The following is a 23,818-nucleotide window of genomic DNA, read 5'->3' on the forward strand; positions in this document are numbered from 1 at the left end:
GAAGTCTAGATTTGAGAGGTCAGTCAATCCTCACTAAGCCTTGTATCTGCATTCAGCATGCAGGAAAGAAATTAGAGCCACAGGATCCCTGTGTATGATTATACAAGAACTGAAAGGCCGAGTAAGCTTCTAACTCCTCCAGGAATACCTCTATAAAAACTAGATCTACTGTTTTATACTGACTAATATTTATTTCCCCATACATAACCCACTAATCAGGAGTGTTCACTCATAAATCAACACTTACTGACAGTAAAGGCAAGTAAAATAAAGCAGAAAATAGTTTTGGTTCACCTATAATAGAGCAAATAAATGAAAGTGAAATTTACAATACGAATTTCATTTTAACAAGCTTAAACTACTCTTGCATATTGTTGGATATAGCTATTCTAATGAAAGGAAAAGCTCAAAAATAGACCCAAACAAAGTACAAAGTGAAGTGAAGATGGGGTACCTTCCATTCTACCCCTAGGCCTCAGAACAGAGGTGAGGTGTTGAACTATTTCCACTCCTCCTCCCCACATGCACACATGATACATATGTCTAGCAGGTGATGCAGAAACAAATCCTTACAGCATGGATAGGGAACCCATGGCCTCCACAAGTTGCTGCACTCCAAGCAATCCCAGCCAGCAAGGACTGCTAGAAGGCCACAGATTCCCTATCTATGCCCTGAAGGATACCTCAGAACATGTTGAGGTGGCAGGCAGCATGAAGTGGCAGGCAGCATGGATGCTGCTGCTGCTTTGATGTTCCTTTGAACTCTGGATTCTATAACATCAGACTATGGGAGGGAGCATAGCCCAGAGCAAGTCCCAGTCATCTCCAGTCAAAAGATCAGGTTATGCAGACAGTCCAGAGTACATTTTGAAACTACTCAGAGATACCACCTCCTCCTTATTAAGTCTTCCTACATGCTTCAAAAGTGGCCATTTGTTAATAGGCTGACCTAATGTAATACCCAATTATGAAATCCTGCATACAGTTACTTGAACAAAGTCCTATTGTGTTCAATTCGGTTTACTTCCAGGTAAGCCTGCACATGACTGCAGTCTTGAATGTGAGATTTCTCTCTTAGCCAACATTCCACGGCTACTGAGTCCTCACTGGGCTACCTCTCCCATTTTAGCATTATTTTCTCCCTAAAGACTTTTATGTACTTCTGAAAACCTTCCCTCACGTGTGTTAAGTGCTGCTGTTTAGGCTACATAGAAGCGGGTACTCAACCCTACATATGATTATTATATACAGCATAAACAACCCTATCAATATTACATTTAACAAATGAGCAGATCCCCAAGCCTGCCTTTCAAGAGAAGCACAATTCTCCCCATTTTGCACAAATAGCTTGTATTATAAAGTCTCATACCACCACCACCACATGGAGATCTCCAGGTTGTTCATGCTTAAAACTTCTAAGAATTTATAAAATCACCACCTGTCTTGAAATGAGCTTTTCTAGACACGTTAGAACTGGTACATGCCCAATTCCAGTTTTTCCACTATACTAGTCTAATGAGTTTATTACTGAATCATCAATGTGTAGCTTTAAAAATTTTCGACAGGCTACTAAACTGCGAGGCATTCAAACAATTCCAAGGCTAGTAAGCATTTCTCTGGCCACAATTCTTACCCTTAGTTATTCTGAACAGGCAACACTGCAAAAGCAAAAAAACCACCAGCACATAAGAAAGTGCCTTATGCTGAATCAGAACACTTGTCCATTTAGCTCATTCTTGTCTACACTGGCTGGTAGTGGTTCTCCAAGGTTTCAGACAGGGAACATTACAAGCCATACCTGGAGATGCCAAAGATTGAACCTGGGATCTTCTGCCTGCAAAAAAGATGCTCTCTCACTGAGCTGCAGCCATTCTTTCAATAACAACAAAGGGGTGAAGGAGATTCTTGGATGCATTAAAAATGTAATTGCCCCAAAGCAGAATATTTTAAGAGCATTTGCCATGCTTATTAACTAGACTTGTTATTGAAAAAATAGCAAGTAAACCTTTACACAGGGCACGAAAAAAGAGAACTACCTGTCCTGTCCTCCTGAGCAACTGATCCAGCATACCCTAGTTATGTACAAGACTACTTCTGACCAACATCACAAATTTCTTACTTTTTCGTGTCTTGCATTTATCTCCTGCCTTTCTTCCTAGGAATTTTACAGCAGCATATCTCATTCTCCTACTCACCCACATCTTAATCTCATGACAACTCTGCAAGGTAGGTTAGCTTAAAAGACAGGGGCAAGCCCAAGGAAACCCAGTGAGCTTCACAGCAAAATGGGGATTTAACCCCAAGTCTCCCTAGGCCCATTTAGTTAGCCTGTTTAAATTCTATTGACATCAATCAGATTTAGACCATTGATGTGAAGTTCTGCACATGATAGTGTGAAGCAGCACAGTTTGACTGGTATCGTATCCATTTCATTTCTCAAACAATGCATTCTTAAGGGGTGTGTTGAATTGGACAGTAGAAAAAATTACATCACAGCAAGTTTGCAATTGGATTTTCTATACTTTTGCATCATCACATCTTACTTTTACTTGTAAAACAAATGTTAGAAATGCAAGTAATGAAAACTAAGCAATATTCAGTATTTCTTTAGCTGCCATTTAAAAATTAACAAATCCCTGGAAAAATACAAGCTGCATTTACTGCACAACCTATCCTAAAGCCAATGTATGTTTGTCCAACATATGGGAACAGCCTCTCTCTAGAACAAGGAACTGCAACCTCAGAGGAAACCAAACAGCTGTTTCAACAAGTTTTGGCTGCTGTTCAAATACTGAAACGTAAGCTCTGACCAGGAATGCATATCCGTCAATGAAGAGCCCAATTTAAGCCATGCCAATTTCTTGTAGGGAAAGAAGTAATGAGCTTAAAGTGACATATTAAATTTGAGAAAGAATTGCTGTTCACTAGCATAGAAAGATATAAAATAAATGGCAAGTCCATACATTAGGTTTTCAAACAATGTGAGTCTCTACACATTACTTTTATGCCTCAAATCCTGAGACTGTCGGATTTTGTCCACCTGCTCACTTCTGAGACAAATTATGATCAATATGTTTGAATGGGTTGCTGTTCATAGTCCTCTTCAGAACTAAACCTTAAAGAGGGGAATGGGGAGACACCAGCTGACCCCACCACCTGTCAGGAATACTGTGTATTTATGCCAATAGATCAATAAATCATATGAACAGTTGCATCTTGCACTGTAGATTCTGCCTTGAACAGGGGGTTGAGCTAGATGACCTCCAAGATCCCATCCAACTCGACAGCTGTACGACACATTGTCACCAAGTTCACTTAATTCAACAAAATCTGCTGAAGAGGGCGCTTGTGCCTTTTTCATAGAAAAAGAAGCACGCCATATAGGCAGCTTTCCTCAGCATCAGCGAAAACCTACAAAGCTGGTTTATCAATGGTTCTTGAGTTCCTGCTCTGTATCAGTGGGACCAACGGGTTTATCATGAAAATAAATTCATGGTATACTGATGTTCTAGGCTTTAATTATCATTGTATGTCACTTTGGGAGCAAGGTATACACAGAACATGAAAGCAATAAAAATAGATAAATATCTATGCTTACCTTTCTACAGATGCTACCCCCACGCCAGGGTGCCGCAGTGTTAGGCCTTCCAATTCACAAACCTTTCCATATTACAAATTTGAGGCTCCAGAATGAGCTCTAGGAGTGCTCCCACACCTTACTATTATAAAGGGAGATAGAACCTCACCTGGTAACATTTCCATCTCTTCAGTTTCTTATATGAGAACACCATCTAGACATTAACAGTACAAGGAAAACTAAAAATTATAGGACTCCTTCAAAATGACAAATCATTTTGAATGATTTTAACTGATTTTATATCTACAGCTTTTTGTATTTTTACTGTTGCTACGATAACTGCTTTTGTTTCTGATATTTTTGATCTGTTTTATATTTGTTTTATGGTTCTCTTTTGTAGGCTATCTTGGAAATCTAGATTAATAAAATTACATTTTTTCAAAAGAAGACTAATCATTTTCACCATGCAATGCTACAAAACCCGTGCTCTCCCAGAGAATTCTCTGTATGCTCCGATGCACATATGACACTCCACTGCAAATGACTGTGCATGAGGATCAGTTCCAAAGGAAAGCCACTGCAGGAGCTCTGTTCATACAGGAGATTCCGGTTTTTCATCAAGTAATTTGCATTAGTAAAACTTAAGAATTGTTTCTGCCATAGGTTTCTGGTGCTTTGTTAATATGGCTGCTTACAAAAGCAGGAGTAGAGTTAAATTCCTACATGGATACAGTGGTATCTTGGTTTGCAACCGTTTTGGATTACAATCACGTCAAACCCGGAAGTGTGTGTCCCCTTTTTTGGATTACAACCAATTTTTTTGGGGGGGGGAGACCCCATTGGCGAAAGCACGCCTTGGGTTACAACCTGTTTTGGTTTACAACAGGACCTCCGGAACGGATTATGGTTGTAAACCAAGGTACCACTGTATAGGGAAATACAACTAGCTTTACTTTTGGTTTTGCAAACAGCAGTCAACTTAAAAGAAGCTGATTAACAACCAGAACAGATTCCAGGCAGAGTTGGCAAAACAATTTTTAAAAGCATTTTATCCACACTGCAGAGTCTAAAGTCTTTTTCTCACTTGTTATTTCCAACCTGTGATTCAACAACCTTCTGCTGGTGAGATTCCCAACTATTCTACGGAAACTACTTAAGATGCTAAACTATATCAAGAACCAGTGATTGAGAGGTGGGGATAATGACATAAAATGGGAAGAATTGGAGGATGTCTACTGAAGCTGATAGAGAAAGTCCATTGATCTTAAATACGAACATTATTGGATTTAACTATTTTAATGAAAGGAGAAAAGTACAAGGAATATCATACAGCCAAGAGTAATTATATTTAGCATAATGGTTAGATCCCCAAACTCGGCTACCCAGATGTTTTGGGACTAAAATTCCCATCATCACCCTGTTAGCTAGGGATGATGGGAGTTGTAGTCCCAAAAACATCTGGAGGGCAGAGTTTGAGGGTGCCTGGGTTAGATCTTTCCCAAGATCTTGCTAGTTCTTTAATAGCTAATGTCCTCTAATTCAACTGGTGGGTGTGGGTTATGGCATGATCTAAGGCATAACAACAAGCCTACCACGAAACCAATATAATGGTAAGAAAAAATGAAAATGTATGTTTGGGTCAATAGTGGATCCTGGGTCTGAAGAAGTTGAAGGCTCCTCCTCTAACTCTAAGAAGATAAGTGTGGGGGGGGGGGGAGCCAGCAACATGTCTTTAGCTAGGGCAATTCAAGTACACAGGCATCTCTTAGAAAGGGAGATCAGGTGTGATCTAGCAAGACATGTGATATACCTAAGTGAGATGCTTTGAGTGAGGCTGCAAGTACACTCTCTTTTCCTTGAGGCAGGAACTGGTCTATATTTAGTCATCTAGTAGCTCAAATCTGCGCAACACAGCAAATCTCTGGCAAATAATTTTAACAGCTTTGTAGCCTTAACAAGCATTCAATGTCATGACGACAGAAAAGTTCACACACCTCAATAAGGAACCGCAGACAACTTCTTTCTTAGGAGTTTGCTATTTAAAGAGAAAAGGTTGATTATATTCTCAAGGGCATGAATTAGGGAAATGAATTGCCTTGTCCTCTCATGAAAACAACGTACTATGCTGCAGAGACTGACAGATGGACAAGTTTATATTTTTTTAGTATTTGCAATACTGTTTTCTACCAGATGTACGTATCCATATAATTTTAACTAGATGAGCAAATGCTTTCCTTTGACAGGTGCTATGCAGTTCTGTAATGGTGGCCCCTCTTGCCTATAGTCAAGCTTGTGCCCCAACATGTGCTAACTCTAGTGAACATGCAACTCCAGATTTTCGTCCTGCCCAATTGTTTTCTGGTCAAAAAATTACTAGGCCATAAATGGGCAAACATCTGCAGGAGCGCCTCCTCTACTACCAGCCGGGGGGAGGAAAGGTGACTTGGTTTGCAGTCCCCACCAAGGTTCCTGGTTAAGGGGACAAAGGAAGAGCATTATCTGTTGTAGGGTCCCGACTCTGGAGTTATCTCCCACTAAAGGTACCTTCCTTCCTGCAGTGCCCCACCTCACCACCATTACTGGTTTTGATGTCAAATGAAGACATTTTTATTTACCCAGTCTTTGGCAGTTTGATAATGAAATGTTTAATTCTTTGCAGCAATACATGAGTCACTGCTTTGATGATATTCTACTTTAAAAACAAGGGTTGTATTCAATGTTGCACTAAGTAGTTCTGCTTGCACATAGTTTATGTTTGCACAACAGAACCTTGTCTGCTCCCCTTCCTCTGTGCAACCTCTTAATCTGTACTAGGGCTTACCCCAATCCTCTGGAGCAGATCTGGGGAGGGTGTGGAGCAAACACAGGGACAGGAGGGGCGAGTCCTACTGTGCTAGTGGTAACCCTTGTACTGACAGGATGAGTTAGTAGAATACTACTCTGCGTCTGCCTATTTTTTTCTATTTTGCTTTTACATTTGAGACCTTTTGAATGAAGGGCTAGTCACAAGTGCTCTACATTAGTAATAAAACCATCTTTTCAGGGAATTATTTCTGATACCATTTTTTAGCTCACCTCTCAAACTATGCAAGAGCTAATTACTTTTGGAAATAAAGCTATCAAGTCTCATGGAAATAAATGCATCAAAAACAGGCCCCAGCAAGGGTCTAATCATATTTCTTTGGCGAATACACAGATTATGCATGTTTTGTTCAAGTTTCTCTTTAGCTACATGCAGCTGTACATAAACAGTCCAAACATCTGTGACCAAAAATAAAAAAATTCACTACACCATACATGCGCTCCAATATATACACCATTTCAATATATACACTGTGCTTACAAGCCTATCAAAGGGGGAGGGAAAGAAGGGGGGGAAATGCAGATACAACTTAAATCTGAGATTACAACTTAAAAAGCTTAAAAGTAGGTGGTTCCTAGAATATACAATCTTCACAAGAGCATAGGGCAACTTGGCCTTTATCTAAGGAGTGTTTTGAGGAGACAAAATATTTTCACTGCATGTTTGTGATAAAGCTTTTAGAAGTTTCTGAAAGCCTCCTTACTGCCTCTTTGCTGTTTTTCTCTTGTGCTCCCTTGCATACCTTATCTTTGCTCTTTCATTTCCATCTGATGGGAAACCCTGACGCTGACATTTCACCGAACAGCACAAACTTTGCTTACTTGTTTCTCTGGGGTATCAGAACCACAAAGATTGTTCTCTTTACTCCACTACTCAATATATTCATAAAACCAAAAAGGTCTAGTTTTCAAAACAGCAAATATTGGATGTGAGCATTCTAGAGTACTAGTGGGGTTTTTTAAGTAGGTCCATTGTGATCAGGGGAGCCTCATTAGTGGAATTATGTGAATTTTCAAAGATCTTGAAAAGGGTTGCTTTATATGTTTTGTTTTTAAGTGTATTGCTTATAAAACTGCTTTGTATACTTGCCAATATCATATCTGAAGTGAATACGCATCTTCAAGTTCATTTGTCAAAACATGCAAGTTGGGCCAGTTGCAGCTCCCTGCATCATGTGTCACTGGTGCATCTTATTTGTCACCTTGTACAGAGGCTGAAAACATGTTCGTTTCAAAAGGCACATAAAGCAGGTCTGCAACAAGCACCCATTTAAATTGTGTTGCATTAAGTGACCCTCAAAATGACACAAAGAAAATTGAATGAGTTATAGAATTATGGGAGTGAAATGGGCTCTCATTTGTTAGGCAAAGGCCTGTTTCACACATTACACAGTAATAGACCTGGGTTTATAACCAAATGTGCCCTAAATCAAGGGTTGTAGCCTCTCCTAGTTCTTTGATGAGTGAGCCTACAAGATGCACATATTTTCAAGCACCACTTGTCATACTTGCACTTTACATTATCTAGTGTACAATGTGTATCTAGACAAACTTCTAATTTTGTCGAGACTCAAAATCTGTGAAACATCTAGTAATAAAATCAGAAGGTATCATGTTAATATGAATACAAGACACACAGTTCATGCATTACATTTCTATGTGTAAATCTGAGAGAAACACCCAATGCCTTGCCAAAGTTCAAAAAGTTGCTGGAAGGGAACCAGAACCAGGATACTTTAAATCACTATAAGTGTAGATAAATTATAGAACTCTTACGATAAGTTAATTCTAGGGTATTGTCTAGGTGGGAGTCACAGAAGTGCAACACCACCATTATAATGTAACGTAAGAGGCAGCCAAAGTTACACGTTTTGAAGAAGTTGGTAACTGCTCAGACCTTCCAGGTCCTACCAAGTCCAGATGAATCCACTGGTTGAAAATTACCCCCATCCAACAAACCACACATTCCTAACACAAATCATCAAGGATATGAGGAAGGAGCGTTTTCTGTCATTAATTCTGACTACCCAATTGTAAACAGTTTATCAGTCCATTGTTGCCTTTGGAAAATTTACAACAACGAAAAAGAAAAACCACTATCCCACCAAGCTGCAACCCTACACATGCTACCTTGGGAATTAAATTTCACCCAACTAACTGAAATGATGATGATGATGATGATGATGATGATGAACTACAGCAGTAGTTCCCACAACTGGAAGTCCATGAACCCCAGGAGGGCTGCGTAACCCACCCAGGGGTCCATGGCACCATTCACATAGCAACAACTATCACAGAAATGAACCCCTATATTACAGTATTATTATTTAAATGTATTACCCACTCTTCTACATTAAAAATAGTGTAAAACAACTTCTAGGTTGTACGTATCTTAATGAGGACAAGACACATTTCAACACTTACATAGCTAAATATCCCAACTAATCATCATGCCAAAAGAAAATTATGCTAGCTATGCTGCTGTTCCTGTCAAATCAAGTAGAATTAAAGTGTCATGATCTGAATGTGCAATTTAAAGCTCTCTTTAAGATATATGTAACACTCCATAAGAGATGGGGAGGGAGAGAAAAGATATATAACACTATATATTCATTTTTCATGACATAGGCTGTAAGAACCCTACTAAGGCAGCAGATTTAAAGTCTGTTAAGACAACAATCAGTTTCAGCCAAATTTGTAAAATGAATGAAAAAGACCTGTGCTGATCTTCATAAGACTTTCTTTTCAAAATACAAAATAGCTCTTCTCTTAGGAGCTTATGCTCTCATTAAAAAACAACTAAGAAGAGAGTGATGCAGATGCCAACAACACTGTAATTCACACGGTCTGGTTTGCACAATTATTCTGCAATGAAATTAATAGAACAGTTAACATGAATTACATGCCAAGTATATATTGTAATTTCTACTTCATGCTGACAGTGCAACTAGGAAAATGAACAAAATCCAGTGGGCTACCCCCCAAAAATGCCTGAAGGTACAAATGTACTCTTTGCTCTTATGCAAATACTTGAATTTGTATGTAGCTTTGTTTGAGCTAAAGATGGCTCTTGAAAACTCTGTAAATTCTGATTTACTGTTTAGACTGCAGTCTTCCTTGCGGGGTTTGGCCACTGAGATATTTATGTTCAGTTAGTTCCTCATTGACCCATTATAGTTGTGCATTTCTAAAAGTTTATCATTGAACAGTTGAAATTAACATATATTCTGATCTCACAAATATGGATTAAAGGGGGGGGGCAAACTGTTCTTATCACTAGCTGGCCGACTGCAGCTTACATCAAATCATGAGTCACTATGAAATGGCCTTGTATCACCTAAACACACTAGTCAGTAGCGGAAAGAAAGCTTGGAAGTGAGGGAAAGGGGAGATGAAATGTTACCTGTTAACAGCCATTATTTCCTTGAGCTGCTGCTTTGGCACCACTTTTGTTTATTTACTAAGCCCATCACATCTTTCTTTGCTGTGTGATCCCAGTCAATCAGGGATCATGTAATGAACATGACACTGCAGCATCAAATAGCCAATCAGATTTGGCTTCATGGCAACTTTATTGAGGGAAAACAAAGCCATGACCTTGCACTTTCTTTCTTTGGGGGGTGGGGAGAGAAGAGAGAGCACACTAACATTGCCAAGGCAACCAAACTAGAGCTGATGGTTTCACTGCCTGCTAGCGCTGAATGACTTGCATACTTACAATTCACTAGCTGGGGCAGGGTGCAGATGGCACCAAATCATCCCAATCAAGGTACTGCCCCAACCGGTTAACTATACATAACAGTAAACATCATCCTAAAACCATTTGCTCCATCCATCAGATGATCTCAGCCCACCTCAGTGAAAAATGCTACTTCCTCTCTACAAAGCAAAACAGAAAATACAGCAGAGAACCACTCACATGACTTTAAAAATACTTTCCCTTTTGATGATGAAGAGGCAAAAGTACTTGTGGACATACGCATGCATGACCCTGCATTATATAAACATTAAATAATACAAAACATTATTCCTTTATAAGCCCTCTCAGTAAGCAGGCAGGCATAGTTTTCAGTGGAGCAGTAGGTGAAACTGAACCAAACAAAAACTTGAGCATGCTTTCAGCAGCCACTGACCAGGAAGAAGCACTACCCAGTTAGCCAGAAGCACAAGAAGGACTGTGCACCAATATTTTTTATAGATGGAACAATAGCAGAACAAGGCAGATGAGCAAGGACTTATCTCCAAAATTGTACTGCATCTGAAGCACCTTCAAAGTTCAGCAGACCTGCAAAGATAAGTGCCCACACGCTGGGAGGAGGAGAGGGAATTATACCATAGTGGAACTGATTTGTGGATTCATACATTAATAAGCAATACATGAAGGCAACAAGATTCTGGAGGAGAGTGTTTATCATCCTTCTGTACCATTCACAATAATTCTATTAATTTTGCTTACGCATGACTCCAATTTCTATTAGTGACCAAGTGTCAATGACTATGGTCAATGATATCAAAAGGCACTAAGAGATCAAGTAACAGGACACAGCAACAACAGTTACTCAACAAATGTGAGACTCTTGGAAGCAAGCTGTACTCCCACAGCCCATCACCATTATTTACTGAGGATGAGGAGCACATTTCTGAGCCAACCTGAGTGTAATCAGTTCACTAAAGAAATGCCATCATTTGCAATGCAGAGCACAGAACTTTTTATAAAACGGTTAGATAATACCACACAGTAGGAGCTATAACTACTGCAGTACAGTGGTACCTCAGGTTAAGTACCGGTACTTAATTCGTTCTGGAGGTCCGTTCTTAACCTGAAGACCACTTTAGCTAATGGGGGCCTCTTGCTGCTGCCGCGCCGCCAGAGCACAATTTCTGTTCTTATCCTGAAGCAAAGTTCTTAACCTGAAACACTATTTCTGGATTAGCGGAGTCTGTAACCTGAAGCGTATGTAACCCGGGTACCACTGTAATACTATTGTAAACAAGTACATAATATCAAAGCCCAGATTTTCTTCAGTGTAAGGGCATGAAAATCTGACACTCAGTTTCAAAACTAATGCTTGCAACTGCATAAACTGCTGTTTGACATGCAAGTTCTGTATGGTCTTGTTGAGTGCTATTAATGCTACATTTTGAAACTTAATAGCACTATGGAAGAAATGGGAATGACTGAAGAACGGTTGGGTTCTCTTTAAGCATGGTACACAAATATTTACTTCAGAAAATGAAGGAAAATGTGTGGACAGTATCTCATTGAATTATACAAGATAATGAGAATATATATATACAATTCATAATCAGCTCAAGTAAATCATATCAAAGCTACCCAACAACAGGAAATAATGCAAACTTCTATCTCATCTTTGGAAATCTTTTTCAACAGGGAACTCTGACCAGAGAAGTTGCAACACTAGCCAGAATTAATAATAAAAAATGCTAATTCGGGCTACTGCCAAGCATTCAGCCAATGAGCTCTACAACAACTACCAAAGATCTTCAAGATCTGCAATATTTTTACTCACTTAGACTGCAGATTAAGCTTATCCACAATTTAAATGTGAAGAACTGAGGCAAAGAACTTAAGCAGCTTGCCAAAGGTCACATGCTAATTCATCTGCAAAGACAGATAAAAGGAAACTAAGGAGACCACACCTAGAGAGAGGGGAAGATCAGAATTGCAAACCCTATTATTCTTGAGTTTATTTGGCTTACCATACCTGGAGTTCACAGATCATATTAGAAAGGAACAGGTTTCCCAATAATTGGCTGATACAGGAAAATAAGAACAAGCTGACATTTCCCAAAGTCATTTGTTTCCTGACAACATTAAACAGACACTTGCTACCAGAACCATAGTCCTTGGAGGTTGATTGACTAATCTATGTGATCTTTTAGAATTTAAGTTTCTCCTTTTTTATTTAGCTATTGTTTACTACAAATCCCTAGTTCAAACAGCTTAAAACTTAATAAGCTATTTCATGCATCTAGTAGATTCTGCCATTTGTAAATGCTATTGGACTTGAATATTTAAAAGTCATTCTTCTACTTATTATGCCCTTTAGCATTTTGAGCAATAGAGTTGAACCAAAATTGTCATATAGAAACATTTTTGTGGTGTTACTGCAGATTCTATTACGACTCAAAACTTATTTCTGAGGAAGCAAATGTACTTCGGTGAGAAGTTCCCATCTAACAAGCCAGAGATTTGTAAAGTTGTCCTCAAGCCTACATAATATATTTCACTGCTCCACAGATGTAGGCCTCTAATCTCTCTTACTACCAATATACATTCTCACATTGACCAAAACAAAAGCTCACTCAATGATATATTTTACTGAAGATTTGTTATGCAAGCCTGTGAGGGAATGTTGAAAGCAAAATCCTATTCTACATGCTACAAAAAGTTTATTGTAAGGCACCAGGGTTTTTGTTTCTTAGTAATTACCCACCATAGCTAAAAATCTTTACTTGTATAAAAAGAAAAGAGCTATGTTTTGCATTGTCTAACATATACACTTTTTGGTAGTGGTGGGAGAACTAGCAAGTTGAAACAGAATTTAAGTCTTCAATACAGACACAACATCGTTCACACAATTTTCCTCTGCCAAACATACAAATTCATATTGAGAGCCTCAAACCCATAGAACTGTTGGAAAATATATGACACAAGTTCATTTCTTCATTAAACTAAGTTGCTTGCTTTCAGAAGCATGCAACGTGTTCATTTCTGTATCAGAGTAATATTACATGAGTTCAACCCTCCAAGCTATCAAGTCTTGGGATAAAATACAGCTACAAGATGACTAACGGGTCTGCATAAGGGGGGGAGCAAAGCCTGATGTAAAAAAATAAAAGTGAATATTGTAACTGAAAACTTTTTTTAAAAAATAAAAAGAACATTTTCTTAAAAGCAGTATGGGATTGCTAGTTCTGGTTACACTTTATACAGCAATTTCTGGATGGTTTACCCTGGAAAATTATTTTCCATCATGGGCAGATTCAAAAATCTGCAAAAGCACATGGTTACAACCCTATCTGAGCTGTACCATGCACCAGGCAGTTGGGTGAATGACATCTGAATGCACCCTCTGAATGTCAAAGAGAAGAACTAACCTTAACTGTGGCATGTTAATTTTCTATGTGGAACGTGGTGTGGTTGTTCTGATGAGAGCATATCAGCATGTACTACTACTGCTGCTGCATTCTGAAATAGTAAGCCATGGGATATACTTTACCTGAATGGTTAAACTGGCTCTTTGAATTGGCCCTATTCAATTGCTGCATTTGTGCAGGAGAATTATTTTGAAAATTATGAACAGGAGACCCTTCTACACATGGTGCTTAAGATAGTGCTTATAGATGGTGCTTAAGAAAGCACAGAAAAAATAAAAGAAAGTCACAAGTTTATAGAAAATAAAGTACCAAAATGAAGCATAAAGCAGATTTATTCTACAGAAGTACCTAAGCAGATGTTTACAAGGACAATCTGGTTAGGATAGGTATTGATACTTAACTGTCCATGGCAGGCCAAACTTGTGCTTGACAGCACTTTGTTTCCCAAACCATACTAATGCATGAATTTAGTTTTATTCACAGGAAACAATACTATGCATTAAACCAGTAGTGTTCACTGGGTGTCTCCCATCAACTTGAGAATTTCTACTATTCTTTCCTTAGCTTTTGAGATCTAAAACAGTTCACACATGGTGGCACAGCTGTACATTACCCCAAACTGGCTGCCTTCATCAAATACATATGGTCATTACATACTCAATAAACAGATATGTAGTTTTCATCAGTGCCTTTAAATAAATATGAATAGACAATAACAGTTCACTACTTTTCTGTTTAAACACTTTTTCACCTTTTTAGAACTGTGTGCTTGAAGCTACACGAATGGAAGATCTGGGAGACAAGAGGAACTAGCAAACTTTGTTAACTACAGTATAAAGAGATCTATTGAACTAAAGATGCTTTGTATGGGGTTAATTCTATGTCTTCTCCACTGCTTTACTTGGAATAAAAATGGATATTTAGGACTCTAACTTCAACATGCAATGATTCTGACTCAGAAGTCAGGAACACAACAGTGTAAGTAAAAAAAGGACATGAAGGCAAGTACAGTCTTAGTGGCAAGGTCAAAAAGGATGTGACTATTGACACTTATTTCTTGAAGAATAATCAAGAGCCTGTGGCTGATTGCAGTGAAATAACAACTAAAGAAAGGCTGGAGTCAACAAAAAGGGAGAAAAGCCATCCTCCAAAGCCATCTTCATACTTTACTTAGTCAGTGATAAACATTACTTGTTTGTGAAATAATAAATACCCAGGCTAGGAAAATGTTTCTAATTCCCAAGTATAAGACTGAAAATATTAGATACCACCACTATGTTAAGGCAGCATTTAAGTTTTAGGTACCCAAGGTAACCAGACACTTGAGATAGACCTGCTCAGTACACACTTCAAAAAGAAGTCACAATAGGGCAAGAAGCCAAAAGATTCAACACAATTACAGGTATATTGTGATTCAAACCCAAACCCCATCTTCAGCACAGTCTTAACACTGAACTGCTAACCCCTATAGAATACAACCACTGATATTTTTATTTTATGTATTTGTATTAGTCAATGGATGGCCATTACAGAGTGGTTAAAAATATTAGTGCTTATTTCTTACCAGCTGGGGAGGTTCTGCACATTTTGTGCATTTCTGAAAAATCTAAGGGTCTTAGCAGAAATATTTCAACATACAGGGAGAAATACCTGCATTACATCAACACATATTCTTAATCATAGATGACTTCATACTCGTTATACAGGAGCAGAAATTCAGAAGATAGAGAACCTGCTGTCAATCCAGTATGCAAACATGCTACGCAGAACACTGCAATGTTTCATGAAAGCAAGACAGCCAGTATCATAAAGCCCCCAGGAGTTAAAAGCCAAGGTGAAATCACCTTTCAAAAGGTTGGAGAAGCAATCTTGGCATTTTCTGACAGATATGCCATTCCAACTCTACATCCCCTTCCCCCAGAACCTATTTTCTCCTTTTAAAAGAAGAGGAAAGCTATGCAACAGTGACAAAGGCATATATAGCAGAATCATAATCCCCCCCACAACAGATTTTTTTAATTAAAAAAACCTCTCAATATATCCATCATCTATAGCTTTTATAAACTGAACACAAACATACACCATCAACTACCAAACTTTAGCAAAGTGATACCGAATACGATTCTAGAACTGCCTGTGCTGTTTTATTTTTGCTTGTTTTTAAAATCCAGGAATAAAATCCCTGTTCCTGCATCCAGATCTTAAAATATGCTGTGTATTCAAATGGATGGAGAATCAGTTTAAAAGCAACATGTTGCAACCACCTTTCTACAGGGGAAGGTTTTGAAAGAAACAGAACTGGGGGAGGAGAAAAAGAGGACGAGGTGGGAATAAAAAGGCAGGGAGGAAACTAAACCAAGCTTTGAAAGAACAAAACAAAAGCAAGCAAGCAAAAATGACGGTTTTCCCCTTTCGGGGAGAATATTTGGAGCGAGGGTGGTGATTATATCGCATGTTTTCACTGCAGGAGGCTTCTCATGGGCAGCTCGAGGGAGGAGGAAAAGGAGAAAGAGACACACACAGGGAAGAGACAGAAAAAGAAAATGGCGCAGAGACTAAGTCCCGACCGTCGACAAGGCGACTTTCCAGGGGGGAATCGGAGCCCAAGAGGGCCTCCGAAAAACCCAGCGAGACCGGATTTGGGGTCTCCACTGCCCTCACTACCGAGAAATGGGGTCGGATGGGCTGAGGGCCCTATGATTTCCGAGTATTAGGAAGCTCGATGGGAACAATGGGGCCGATGAGCGAGGAGACGGGACTTAGTCTCTGGGACGCCATGTCTGTCCTTTACCATCCTCAGCAATACAAGAGAAGGGGAAAGAGAGGGAGAAAGGAGAGAAAGCAGGGCAAATCCTACCCACTCCCCAGTACAGAGGGACAAGGCACTCACCATTCGCTCGGAAATCTGGATCGATCTATGGGGGGGAAAGGAAAAAATACATATATATTTTTTACGAAAACAGGACCTAGGTATGGTTTTATCACACACGCGTTTTTGCCCTGTTCAAGGCAAAACACGAGCCGAGCTGAGGAATCAACCCGGTGGCCCTTAAAAACTGATTCAGGGTTACCCTTAGCAAAAGCGAGGGGGCCAAATAGAGATCCCCCCTCACTTTCCCCACCCCACCAAAGTTTTCCCATCCTATTTTAATTGCCTTCTTTTTCCTCGTGCGTGGCTCAGTATTCCCAGTAGGATTTTTCCTCAACCTTCCCGCACCACCGCCCCCCCCCTCATTTAAGGGCCCTAGGTGCCCTCTAAGCGCTAGGGGAGAAAACGAGAATGAGGAGGGGGACCCCAAATTTCCCCTCCCCCAAACTCCCCCTTCTTTCTGGAACGAGTTGGGGAAGATGCGGGTTCAGAGAAATGACGAGGGTGGGGGGGGTAGGAGATGATTGATTATAGACACAGTGTCTACAGGAAATTTGAAGGAAGCCCTGCGAGAGATTAAGGTGTGACTCTCCGCAGGCAAAAGGGGTCACCCCTCAAAGGGGTCTGATGGGATGCGACGGTTTGGGGGAGCAGAGAGAGAGAGAATAAGGGGAAAGGCCTAACTACTATTAAAAGGCCGCAGCCAAATAATTCCGGTAGGAACTGAAAGCAATGAGGCTCTCTCCCTCAGAGAAAAGAAGCCCCCCCCCCCAAAAAAACCCCTCTTTATTTAGCGCCCCTCCACTATTATTAAGAAGGGAAATACCTGCTTTTGAGGAAGCTGAGGCAAAAAACACCTTCCCGATATTTATGGGAAGGGGCTAAGTTATGAGGCTGAAGGGTTCTCTTTCCCCTACACCTGAAGGGGGGGGTATCCTAATTTTCCCCCTCCCAAGGAACTTTAGGCCTCGGTCTCCATCCACGTCCCCTTAAGTACTGTAAGAGTAGGAGCCCCCCGCCCCTTACCTGGGAGTCGTTGTGCAGCTGATCCCCACTCATGCCTGTAAAGCAAGGGCGGGGGCGGGAAGGGGTAAGCCTCTCAAGAGAGCTTGGGGAGCAGGCAAAGTCTTGAGGCCGAAGGGAGAACGCAGCCCCCTCAAACAGCACAGTCAGTTGTGTAACAGACTAAGTCCTCGTTTCCCTTAACTGCGCAGGCGCCGCGACTTTTAAACCGAGGGGAGGGGCTTAGCGAACAGCGGGAGGAGGGAAGGCAAGTTCGGAGGAGAGAACGCCTTCGTTAACATGGCCCAACCCTTCCGTTGCCTCTCCTCCAATCAGCAGGCGCCGTGACTGAGATTTGCATGCTAGCCACGCCCGCCACCTCTTGGTTGGCCTCGCCTCCCCGCCCCGGCTACACTTTGCGCCTGATTTAGCCACGCCTCTTCCTTCTCCGCCGTTTACGAAAAATGCCGGTTGCTCCCCCCTCCCCCTCGCGCGTCTCTTCCTTCCTCCCCTCTTCAAAACGCCGGATTCTATTTACATATCCGGTCACGCCCCTTCCTCCGGCACCAATGAGGCGGCACGAGGCGGGCTTGCCTTATTAACATATACAGAGGCGAGTTCTCCCTGCTGCGAGAAAGGTACTTTTTCCGCAGCACGTTGTGCAAGACCCATGGACGCAGTGCGCCTGCGTGCCCTTTCAGCCTCCCCTTCCAATGGGGGGGTTTTCTATTAAAAACTCACCTCATCTAACCCTCACCCTGTTCTGGACACCTGTTAGCCGGTATGTAAGGTGGAGGAGCCTGCGTCGGAGCCAGACCGCTTCTCAGACGTCTCAATGCTGAATTATACCTGCAAAATATCTTTTGCAAAATTTATTCTGTCCTCTGTTGTGAACCACATTTTTTTCTCCCCCTCCCCCTTTTAGGCCCTTTCTATGAGCCGATTACTATGGTTTGTTTTATTATTGTTCCTGTTTTGATGATATATTTTGTGTTCTTATCTTGTATTTTTATGCTGTCAACCGCTCTTATTTCTTGACATGAAGGGTGGTATTCAAACTTAATAATAATAATATGGCCATATCCCCACGTTTCTTTTAAAGCACACTTAGAACAATTTAAAGCACTCTTATAACCCCTTGGCTTCCCGAAGAGAATTCTGGGACCTGATATTTGCTAAGGATGCTCTGAGAGTTGTCAGAAGTCCCCTATTCCCCTCACAAAGTGTTACAATTCCCAGAGACGCTTAACAACCTCTTCCCAGAGAATTGTAGCTTTTGTTGTCCAGCAGTATTTCACTTTCCATTCTTAAGTTGGGAATAGAGAATTTGCTTTGGAAAACAATAATCAGGCATCCAAACGACTTGACCAGTCCAACGATATTGAAGAATCATTGCTTCGACATCAGTGATCTTTGCTTCTTCCAGTACACTGACATTAGTTTGCCTGTCTTCCTAAGTTAAGTGTAATTTTTTTTTCTTATGAGGAGTTGGAGATGGCGTTTATAAGTGGTCCATGTTTCACAAGAGTACAGTAAAGTCCTTAAACACTTAGCGCTTCAGTTGGGAGGAAGCTGCACTCGCAGAGCTCAGACGATGCTGGATTTCGGCATCAGTGCCGGTCCTTGGGGAAAGATAACTGCCCAGGTAGGAGAAGTGATTGACATTTTCCAACATTACACCATTAAGTTGGATTTGTGATGCTGCAGAGGGGTTGTTTCGTGCTTGTTGGTGCAGCACTTTGTTTGTTTGTTTTTTGGCTATTGAGTGGTAGGCCAAGCTTTCCGTAAGCTTCTGCGAGGATATTTAGGATGGTTTGGAGGTTATCCTCTGAGGGTGTACACACTACATTGCCATCAACATAATAGTGCTTTAAATATATGGTGTGAATGTGGCCTTAGTTGTCTCCTTGGGCTTTAAATGGGCAAGAAAAGACAGCTGAGCATGCTGCAAACTGATGTAAAAAGGCAGTGTGGGGAAGCTTGCTCTCTAACATTAATTGATTAATCAATCAATCTAATAATTGTTATTCACCTTAGGGTCCAGGGTTTTATTACATATATACCTTACATTTCATCCAAGAAGCTCAGGTTGGCATACACAACAAGGTAGGTTAGGCTAAGAGATGGTTGCTGTCCTGGTAAGCTTCATGACTGAGAGGAGATTTTACTCTTGTCTCCCGGGTCCTAGTCCAACTACTAAACCACACTGACACTAGTCCTCCTGCAACCAACGTATATTTCCTGACCTGTGAGGAAAAGGAAGAGTATGAAGTAGGCAGGCAAAGAGATATTCAGGCCTGCTCCACCAGACTGTCCCCTCCCTGCCCCCTGCCCCTGCTCGACTTTAAATGAAACATCATTTGTTCTAGTCCTTTAACATTGTAAACTACATTGGGTGCCTTTGGCAGAAAAGTGGAATATAAATGCAATAACTAAGTAATAAATAAACAGAATACCTTAGCTGTCAAAGTCCAGAGTAGAGAGCTGTGTCTTCCAGCAAAGGTTGTGCAATGACAATCCTAGATGCATCTCTGTGGGGAGGGAGTTCCACAATTTAGGGGCTGCCACAGAGAAAGCCCTCTCCCAAGCCACCAGTCTCTGCACTTCTGAGTGCAGAAATTATCGTATTCTGCTTGCTGATGGCATTGTCTATAGTTACGTCCCCTTCATGGATCACTGCCTTGCCATGGCGAAGGGGGTTGAATAACTCAGAGAAGTTATGAACTATGCCGAGCAGGGCACCCAAGATGAACAGGTCATAGTGGAGAGTTTTGACCAAACGTGATCCACCTGGAGGAGGAACCGGCAAGCCACTCCAGTATCCCTGCCAAGAAAACTCCATAGGCAAAGACAACAGGCATATAAAAGTTATGACGCTGGAAGATGAGCCCCTCAGGTCGGAAGGCGTCCAACATGCTACTGAGGAAGAGCAGAGGACAAGTACAAGTAGATCCAGAGTTGATGAAGCGGCTGGGCCAAAGCCGAAAGGATGCTCAGTTGCGGATATGCCTGGAAGCGAAAGGAAAGTCCAATGCTGTAAAGAAAAATATTGCATAGGAACCTGGAATGTAAGAACCATGAACCTTGGTAAGTTGGATGTGGTCAAAAATGAGATGGCAAGAATAAATATTGATATCCTGGGCATCAGTGAACTAAAATGGACGGGAATGGGCGAATTCAGTTCGGATGACTATCATATCTACTACTGTGGGCAAGAAACCCGTAAAAGAAATGGAGTGGCCCTCATAGTCAACAAAAGAGTGGCGAAAGCTGTACTGGCATGCAATCTCAAAAATGATAGAATGATCTCGATACGAATCCAAGGCAGACCTTTTAACATCACAATAATCCAAGTTTATGCACCAATTACTGGTGCTGAAGAAACTGAAATTGACCAATTCTATGAAGACTTACAAGACCTTATAGAAGTGACACCAAAGAAGGATGTTCTTCTCATTATAGGGGATTGGAATGTTAAAGTAGGGAATCAAGAGATAAAAGGAACAACTGGCAAGTTTGGCCTTGGAGATCAAAACGAAGCAGGGCAAAGACTAATACAGTTCTGTCAAGAGAACAAGCTGGTCATCACAAACACTCTTTTCCAACAACACAAGAGACGACTCTACACATGGACATCACCAGATGGGCAGCATCGAAATCAGATTGATTATATTCTCTGCAGCCAAAGATTGAGAAGCTCTATACAGTCAGCAAAAACAAGACCTGGAGCTGACTGTGGCTCAGATCATCAGCTTCTTATAGCAAAATTCAAGCTTAAACTGAAGAAAGTAGGAAAAACCACTGGGCCGATAAGATACAATCTAAACCAAATCCCTTATGAATACACAGTGGAAGTGAGGAACAGGTTTAAGGATTTAGATTTGCTGGACAGAGTGCCTGAAGAACTATGGATGGAGGCTTGCAACATTATACAGGAGGCAGCAACGAAAACCATCCCAATGAAAAAGAAATGCAAGAAAGCAAAGTGGCTGTCCAATGAGGCCTTACAAATAGTGGGGGAGAGAAGGCAAGCAAAATGCGAGGGAGATAGTGTAAGATACAGGAAATTGAATGCAGATTTCCAAAAAATAGCAAGGAGAGACAAGAAGGCCTTCTTAAACGTTCTTAAACGAGCAATGCAAAGAAATAGAGGAAAACAACAGAATGGGAAGAACCAGAGATCTGTTCAAGAAAATTGGGAGTTATGAAAGGAACATTTCGTACAAAGATTACCATAATAAAGGACAAAAGTGGTAAGAACCTAACAGAAGCAGAAGACATCAAGAAGAGGTGGCAAGAATACACAGAGGAATTATACCAGAAAGATATGGATGGCTCGTACACCCCAGGTAGTGTGGTTGCTGACCTTGAGCCAGACATCCTGGAGAGTGAAGTCAAATGGGCCTTAGAAAGCACTGCAAATAACAAGGCCAGTGGAAGTGATGGTATTCCAGCTGAACTATTTAAAATTTTAAAAGATGATGCTGTTAAGGTGTTACACTCAATATGCCAGCAAGTTTGGAAAACTCAGCAGTGGCCAGAGGATTGGAGAAGATCAGTCTACATCCCAATCCCAAAGAAGGGCAGTGCCAAAGAATGCTCCAACTACCGCACAATTGCACTCATTTCGCACGCTAGCAAGGTTATGCTTAAAATTCTACAAGGAAGGCTTAAGCAGTATGTGGACCGAGAACTCCCAGAAGTGCAAGCTGGATTTCGAAAGGGCAGAGGAACCAGAGACCAAATTGCAAACTTGCGCTGGATTATGGAGAAAGCTAGAGAGTTCCAGAAAGACATCTACTTCTGCTTCATTGACTATGCAAAAGCCTTTGACTGTGTTGACCACAGCAAACTATGGCAAGTTCTTAAAGAATGGGAGTGCCTGATCACCTCATCTGTCTCCTGAGAAATCTCTATGTAGGACAAGAAGCTACAGTTAGAACTGGATATGGAACAACTGATTGGTTCAAAATTGGGAAAGGAGTACGACAAGGCTGTATATTGTCTCCCTGCTTATTTAACTTATATGCAGAATTCATCATGCAAAAGGCTGAGCTGGATGAATCCCTAGCCGGAATTAAGATTGCTGGAAGAAATATCAACAACCTCAGATATGCAGATGACACAACCTTGATGGCACAAAGTGAGGAGGAATTAAAGAACCTTTTATTGAGGGTGAAAGAGGAGAGCGCAAAATATGGTCTGAAGCTCAACATCAAAAAAACGAAGATCATGGCCACTGGTCCCATCACCTCCTGGCAAATAGAAGGGGAAGAAATGGAGGTAGTGAGAGATTTTACTTTCTTGGGCTCCATGATCACTGTAGATGTTGACAGCAGCCACGAAATTAAAAGACGCCTGCTTCTTGGGAGAAAAGCAATGACAAACCTAGACAGCATCTTAAAAAGTAGAGACATCACCTTGCCAACAAAGGTCCGGATAGTAAAAGCTATGGTTTTCCCAGTAGTGATGTATGGAAGTGAAAGCTGGACCATAAAGAAGGCTGATCGCCGAAGAATTGATGCTTTTGAATTATGGTGCTGGAGGAGACTCTTGAGAGTCCCATGGACTGCAAGAAGATCAAACCTATCCATTCTGAAGGAAATCAGCCCTGAGTGCTCACTGGAAGGACAGATCGTGAAGCTGAGGCTCCAATACTTTGGCCACCTGATGAGAAGAGAAGACTCCCTGGAAAAGACCCTGATGTTGGGAAAGATGGAGGGCACAAGGAGAAGGGGACGACAGAGGATGAGATGGTTGGATGGTGTTCTCGAAGCTACCAGCATGAGTTTGACCAAACTGCGGGAGACAGTGGAAGACAGAAGTGCCTGGCATTCTCTGGTCCATGGGGTCACGAAGAGTCGGACATGACTAAACGACTAAACAACAACAACATAGTTACTTATTGTATCTTAGATTTTTACGTGTTAGATTTTTGGGGTTGGGTGTTTCTTTAAGGTGTTTATATACAACTTTTCAGGTGGGCCTTACAATACAGTTTACATAGGATTATTTCCTATAGGATCAGCATGAACAATTGACAAAAGGAAAATGACACATTTACAGTGCATTTCCACACACACACACACACACAGAGAGAGAGAGAGAGAGAGAGAGAGAGATGTCTGATGGAGCTTACTCACAGTGTGTGTAAAATTGCAGCTTAACTGTGTAAACAGCAGGATGCCATGCACAGAAAAAAGTTCTGCTGATTTCAGCTCATTTTACTTCCATGTAAACATGCGTAAGATCACTGCTCATGTAAAGCTGAGTTAGCAATAGTATCTGAATTCATTCACTTGCTCCTTGACAGTTTAACATTGTAAACACTTCGAGTTATATGCTTCTCTTCTATTTGTATAAAGCCCTAGGCACGGTTTACAGCA

At 41.0% G+C, this 23,818-nt stretch overlaps 1 protein-coding gene and 1 long non-coding RNA gene across 2 annotated transcripts in view; one reads left to right on the plus strand and one right to left on the minus strand.

Annotated features, from left to right (window-relative positions):
* The window catches only part of TOP1 (DNA topoisomerase I), a 76,468-nt gene extending 58,832 nt beyond the window's left edge, over positions 1-17,636 (minus strand). Inside the window, exons 1-2 of the mRNA XM_081867660.1 lie at positions 17,457-17,636; positions 16,452-16,476 (exon numbers count right to left, since the gene is read on the minus strand). Of these exons, the coding sequence (XP_081723786.1) occupies positions 16,452-16,476; positions 17,457-17,489 (58 nt within the window). The 5' untranslated portion in view covers positions 17,490-17,636. The remainder of the gene's footprint in view (positions 1-16,451; positions 16,477-17,456) is intronic.
* LOC309345233 overlaps positions 1-23,818 on the plus strand; it is a 350,883-nt gene that overhangs the window by 209,194 nt on the left and 117,871 nt on the right. The window lies entirely within an intron of this gene.

This window comes from Podarcis erhardii (assembly GCF_964252035.2).
Source record: "Podarcis erhardii genome assembly, chromosome: 6".
Taxonomy (NCBI): Eukaryota; Metazoa; Chordata; class Lepidosauria; order Squamata; family Lacertidae; genus Podarcis; species Podarcis erhardii.